This window comes from Periplaneta americana, chromosome 5, assembly GCF_040183065.1.
Source record: "Periplaneta americana isolate PAMFEO1 chromosome 5, P.americana_PAMFEO1_priV1, whole genome shotgun sequence".
Taxonomy (NCBI): domain Eukaryota; kingdom Metazoa; phylum Arthropoda; class Insecta; order Blattodea; family Blattidae; genus Periplaneta; species Periplaneta americana.
The window spans coordinates 56258398-56265553 of record NC_091121.1 but is presented as its reverse complement, the minus strand read 5'-3'; the positions used below and the strand labels follow the sequence as shown (position 1 = coordinate 56265553).

General features: G+C 35.2%; 1 protein-coding gene across 5 annotated transcripts in view; it reads left to right on the top strand.

Annotated features, from left to right (window-relative positions):
* The first annotated feature begins 770 nt into the window (after positions 1-770).
* LOC138699629 (UDP-glycosyltransferase UGT5-like) overlaps positions 771-7156 on the top strand; it is a 54337-nt gene continuing 47951 nt past the window's right edge. Inside the window, exons 1-2 of one of the 5 annotated variants that reach the window (XM_069825654.1) lie at positions 771-962; positions 2557-3398. In XM_069825654.1, coding sequence (XP_069681755.1) covers positions 2562-3398 — 837 coding nt within the window. In that variant the 5' untranslated portion in view covers positions 771-962; positions 2557-2561. Of the gene's footprint in view, positions 1916-2556; positions 3399-7156 lie in introns of all 5 variants that reach the window. The other 4 variants (XM_069825653.1, XM_069825651.1, XM_069825650.1 and 1 more) reach the window with 4 other exon arrangements.

Sequence of the window (7156 nt, the reverse complement as noted above, 5' to 3'; positions counted from 1 at the left end):
ACCCAGCATCGTGATGCACTTGGGAAGCTACGATAGGTAGCGAAATCCGGTTGCGAATACCAGCTATAACGGCTGGGGGATCATCGTGCTAACCACACGACACCTCCATTCTGGTTGGATGATCGTCCACCTCTGCTTCGGCATGTGGGCGTGAGGCCAGCAGCCCAGCCGGCTGGTCGGTCTAGGTCCTTCACGGGCTGTAGCGCCACGGATTATTATTATACCTATTAAAATTCTCTTCCGTTACATCCATCTAGTAACGTCAGGGAGCCAACTTTAGAACAAAATGTTACTAGATTTGTAATCAGAAATTTGTAAAAAAGAATTCTTTGATGAATAAATAATTTTGGCAGCTCTTTAAACGCCACGCCCCTTTACAGTCTTACTTAAAAGAAGAAGTAAACATATTTGTAAGCAGAAATAAACTAAATCCATTTGAGACATGAAAAATATACATTCTATACAAATGAAATAACCAATAATTTTTTTTTTTTAATCTTCACGGTTTTCAGTGAAGACTCCCTGAATGACATTGAAAATAAAAGCGCTACGAACTTATGCATAAAATCTGATACGTATTCGTGCTCGTTAAGAAATGCTTTACATAACATGAAACGAAGGCTGTAATACTGTATTATTAGAATGTATGGGAAACTTACTGCATTGACTATCGTGCGTAAAACTTTTCAGCACATCTGTCATTGCATTACATAAGTTACTTAATGTATTGAACGTGGTCCAAGGCCGAAGAGCCAACAACCAAGTGAATGCTGAAATAGACTCAGTGCGTGCCGGACTGTGATCGTAGTGACGACGACCCCAGAACAACTCATCAAGCCGTTCAAGTGCATGCAGCGATAGCCACTGTGTCAGCGTCTCGTTTGAAGGAGTGAACTGCAACTGATTATAATCAGAGCTCTTGTGACGGTAGTGCGAAGCGATTTGCTGTTACATTTCGTGTTGTCAGTGAGGTTTTAGTGATACGTAACCAAGTGCAACTGAGGTTCATTTAACACTGAAAAATATTCGCCGGATTGATGAATTACTTTTCAAATTTTCAAATGTTTATTTTAGATTTAAAATCCATCGGAAGATGCTATAACATGGTCAACTACAAATTTATATAATAATACATAACAGAACATATAATACAGAATAATACATCAGACTACAGAATATAATTATAACAATAGAAATACGAGTAGAAATAAAATAATAAAATTAATATAAAAAGGATACAATAATATTAACCAAATTTGAGGACCGAATGAGCAGCGCTCGTGTTCGGTCGCAGTTCAGATATATTATTAATATAAGAGGAATATAGAAAATAAAAAGAAACAGGAACTAAAATTAAAATTACACCTACAATAATATAATATAATATAATATAATATAATATAATATAATATAATATAATATAATATAATATAATATAATATAATATAATATATATCAAAGCGGAGGCACAAAATGACACGATATAAAAATCATTTTCTTTGCATTGCCAGAATGGTTAATTAAATAAGTCAATTTGGTGAAACAAAATTGTTATATCAATAGACAAATACGATACATAATCTGCTCTAACAAATTCTGTCCTTACAATTGCTCCCATGAGATGCACGTTATAAAAGTCCCAATTTAATGTTACGGTATTTTCATAATTATTCCACAACACTGATATATTCCAACTTCTTTTAAAAAAATCCGTGAAAGACGTGAGATTTTATTAAAAAAAACAATATTTTGCAGGAGATTAATAAAACTTTATTTCATTAGTCTATTTCCAGCTGGGCACATAAATTGTGTCATAATAAAGTTGTGACATACAGTATTACACAATTTTTCTTTCATTACTGACCACATATCAGAGAGATTCTTGGGTATTCTTCTGGTGGGATTGTTAGTACAGGTATAATTTATTCATTTTCAGATTATATGACACAGAACACTCCAAATTACATTCAGAAGTAGTTGAATTTCCTTAAATTTTGCCAAACATTTCATTTCGTACTTTTTAAGCATTAAATTACAGAAATTATATAAGCGTATGTTATGAAGTTTGGTTATAGACCTAGTGCACTTGAATAAGTGCTTGAAAATTTCATTTGCTCCTATAACAGAAATAACTTCTTACATAAATTGCTCAAAATCAATATCTCTCTGTCAGTTTGTTCAATTTATTGTTTGAAAATTGGTTCAAAACTCGCACCAATTTCATAAAATCTTACTCGTTATCATTATATAATGCACAACGCAAATTAAACATACTTAGAAAACCTATTTTCTCTCATAGACCTAATTTTATTCTTGTTCTAAGAAATGGAATAGACGCGTACTTTTAAACACTTCTGAGAGATCCTTTACAAACTTCTTACACTTTGTTTTCTGTTTCATTTTCATAACAACACAGAAAATTTAAATTAACATACATAACATTTTAAGGACCTGGAAGTTGGCCAAAAATCAACACCAAAATCAATAAAATTTTGAATCGTGTTATCCGTAGTACAAGAAACTTAGATTTAATAAAATTTAAATTTTTTTTCACAGACAAAATGTTGCTTCCTTCAGTGACGTATTTATCTGCAACTTTTCTAACGCTTTGTATGACAAACATTTCTGATGCTCACAAAATACTAGCAGTGTTCGGACATGTTGGGAAAAGCCACTTTGACGTATTCGAGCCCTATCTAGAAAAACTTGCAGCCATAGGCCACGAAGTGCTCGTCATCAGTCACTTTCCTCGAAAACACCCTATACCTAATTATCAGGACATTGACTTAAGAGGTACTTTATCAATAAACAAGACTGTAGAAATCATATCGTACGATGGTCTTATTAACTTCAACCAAATCGTATCTGTTTGGATGTTGAGTGAGTGGGGTGCAGAAGCTTGTGAGAAGATATTCGAACACCCGGATGTTCAGAAAATCATCAAATCAGATGACAAGTTCGACCTCTTTTTAACAGAATCCTTCAACACAGACTGTTTCCTGGCTTTTGCACACAAGTTTAAGATACCCTCCATAGCGTTTAGTTCTTGTGTTCTGATGCCTTGGACTCCTGACAGGATAGGCCACGTGGACAATCCCTCCTACATCCCGAACGAATTCGCCGCATCTTCTGATCGTATGGATTTCAGTGAGAGATTTATCAACACCCTGGCCTACAGCTTCCATAAGGTATTCTATCACTTTTTTATGGACATACCAGCACACAGAATTGCAAGGAAGCACTTTGGTGATAATCTGCCGTCCATGCCTGAACTCTCGAGGAATACCAGCCTGATATTCGTTAACAATCACTTCAGCCTAAACAGACCACACCCGCTGGTGCCAGGAGTGATAGAAGTTGCGGGATTACATATCAAGGAAGCAGAGAAACTGCCCAAGGTAAGTCCCTGTATGGTGCAAGATACAAGTCATGAGCAACCCATTATTATAAATTTTTATTTTTATTTTTTAGAGAAACCAGATACACCATCTTAATCTACAGATTTTTCTGTCACTTTTCAACATACTCTCCATTTCTTTGCACATATTTTTCCTGCTGTTCTGTAAGTTTGAAAATTCCCTTGCTGTAGAAGTCCGTTTCATCTTCCCGAAGACACTGACGCACTGATTTCCGGATGCCCTCCAGCGTCTCGTAGCGTTGACCTCGCAGCTGCTCCTTTACAGAACCGAAAAGATGGTAGTCGGAGGGTACAAAGTCGGAACTGTAGGGAGATTGCGGAAGAGTTTCACGCCCAAATGTTCTGATTTTCTCCTCGGTGACACGATCAGCGTGAGGCCACGCGTTTATCGTGTTGTAGGATGATCTTCTTTCCAGGGCGTTTTTCGCGCAATGCACGACGGACATTCAAAACTGTCTGAATATAGCGGACAGCATTTATGGTCTGTCCAAGTTCAAGAAATTCAACCAAAACGCATCCCAGAACTCAATTCTTTCCTTATTGCGTTCCGTGGAGGCAGTTCGAGGGAGACCGCTACGAGGCTCATCTTGGATGCTTGTGTTCCCATCTTAGAAATGTTTCACTCATCTCCTAACATTGCTGGCGCCCATCCGCACATCTCCGTATGCACGCTGAAGTCTGAGATGAATTTCAGCAGCAGAGTTTTCTTCTTTAACATGGAATTTAATGACAGCACGCCGCCGAAACGAACCATCGTTGTCGACCATTTTGCAAACATTGCCTGTGGTCACCTGACAGAAGTTAATGACATCACAATATGTCAATATAAAAATGTGTATAGAAAAAGCAGCCTATGAGGCAATTGGAAAGAAGAAGAAAATAAGGAAAAAGGCAGGTGTAAGAATTTGGAATGAAACCATAGAACAAGCAGTGAATGAAAAAAGAAAAGCATACATACAATTTCTACAAATGCAAACTGAAGAATCTAAAGAACAGTACAAGCAAAAACGAAACCATGCCAAAAAATTAATAACAAATGCACATAAACAATCTTGGGATCAATTTATAACACAGATTGAAAACGATGTACATGGTCGACAAACTATGTCTTATAAAATTATGAAGCATCTCAATCAATCAGAAAGAGATACAGCAAATATAAATGTAATAGACAAAGAACAGTGGAAGCGACATTATAGATCATTGTGGTGCAACGAAAAATCAGGAATGGAAATAGAAGAAAACACACTTAGCTATGATACCTCGGTCGATCCAATTACATTAGAAGAACTGAAAACAGCACTAGGCAATATGAAAAATAGACCCGATGGCATAAATACTGCATTATTGAAATATGGAGGCTTGATCCTACATTTGAGACTACTACATTTACTAAATGAATGCTGGAGAAGTTACACAATTCCCAAGACTTGGAAAGTAGCAGAAGTAATTTCACTTTTTAAAAAAGGAGAAAGAAATAATTGTAAAAACTACAGAGGAATAAGCCTTTTAAATACTACTTATAAAATATATACTAAAATAATTAATAATCGCCTAAAAATGATATCTGAAGTGAATCTAGAAGAAGAGCAGATGGGGTTTAGAAAAGGGCGCTCATGCAGTGACAATATTTTTAGTATAAAGAGAATTTTAGAGAAACGACGAGAAGTCAATCTAGAAACGCACGTAGCTTTCGTTGACTTCGATAAAGCTTTTGATTGTGTAGAACGATCCAAATTATGGAAAATAATGTATAATAAAGGTTACCCTCCACATTTGATACAAATAATAAAATGCCTCTACACAGATACAAAGATAATAATAAACACAGGAACATCGAAAACAGAAGAAATAAGAATAAATCAAGGACTCAGACAAGGTTGTAGCCTATTACCTAGTCTCTTCAACATATATCTAGATGACTTAATTAAAAAATGGAAAATGGAGGTGAAACCAGGTATAAAGATTAGTAAAGATACATTTTTAAATATTCTAATGTTTGCCGAGGATGTAATATTAATACAAGACAGTGAAGAAAAATTGCAATATGCCATTCACAAACTACACCTACTAGGAAAAGAAGACTATAATTTGAGCATATCAACTCATAAAACTAAAGTAATGGCCCACAGTAGTAAATTTCCAATTCGTACAAAAATAATAGTTGATAATAAGCCCATAGAACAAGTATCTCATTTTGATTATTTAGGTTGTAACATAACTTATGATGTAGATAGAGATATTGACAACAAAATAAGCAAATTTCAGTGGATATGCGGAACAATAAATAGAACACTAAAAATAAAACTAGAAAAGAAACAAAACTAAAGTTCTATAAAACTATGGCAGTACCTGTGTTGACATATGGAAGCGAATCATGGATAATTAAAGAACGAGATAAAAGTAAATTACAGGCTGCAGAGATGAGGTTTCTTCGCAGAGTAAAGGGATGTACAAGAAGTGATCTGATAAGAAATGAGGATATCCGTAAAGAATTAAATATATACAACATAAACGATAAAGTTGAAGATTATAAAGAAAAGTGGAAAGAACACCTGTCTCGAATGGATAATGAAAGAATTCCAGCACTGATACAACAATACCAACCTAAAGGCAAAAGAGATGTCGGACGTCCTAGGAAGAGGTGGAACTAAATAAAATGTGAAGACGGAACAGGCACTAAGCCTAAACCATGAAGTGAAGATAATGATGATGATAGTGTAAAGTCTGTAGATTATGATCATGTAATCGTTTTTGTTACATTGTTGAAATTGAAATTATAGCAATGTGACGACTTTCAGTACGACTCTCTGTACATACATGAAATTATTCACAGAAATTTTCGATGTCATTCATGATTGAATTATGGTATATTGCGCCAGCTGTTTCTCTACACTCATTATGGTCAGTCTTGTTCTCGGATCTCAGAAAAGCTACACGTAGGTACTATTCCTTTGCACGTAATCAATAGTACACACTGTACGTCCGAGAGGTTATGTCGCAGGGTCGTCGAAACGGGGGAAATCTCAAGATAGTTACTTACTTAACAGAGCCCTTTTCTTTAAATTATTTTAAACAGTTATGTAATATTACGTAGACTTCCAATTCCTTACAGAAAATATTTTCAGGGAAGAGTCTAATAGTCCAGTCACTAGCCTTTACGGGGGGGGGGGCGAGCAGAAACCGGAATGCGACATAACCACTCGGACGGACAGTAGCCATTTGTCGTTCCTTCGTAAGATATTTGTAAGACGTGTTATACGTAACATCAGACAGCTGTACCAACACACCCTTGAAAATAGGACACATGTTTATATAAATAATCCATATTACTATGGAAAAATTCAAATATCTTGGAGCAGCAGTAACAAATGAGGAGTCTTTTTTCAGGAGTCGCTAAACGCTGCAAACTAAATTTGTCGGGAAATGTGTTTTTTATATACGTATATGATCAAAAAGTATTAACCCCAAATTTGTTATTCTTTTACAGTCATATTGTTTATTAAAGTAGTAATGTGACTACGTAATTAATATTTTAAAATTTAGGTTTATAAATTATGAATTCACGGTTTTCTTCGGAACTCGTACTATCATAGACAGTAGTGTATCTTAACAGAAAATGTGCATTATCTCGAGAATGGTTCATTTACAAACCAATGTTAACTGGAACTTTTTTCTTCTATTAGTCTTTTTCATTTTTAAATTATGGATAATCATTTTTAATCACCTTGCAAACTG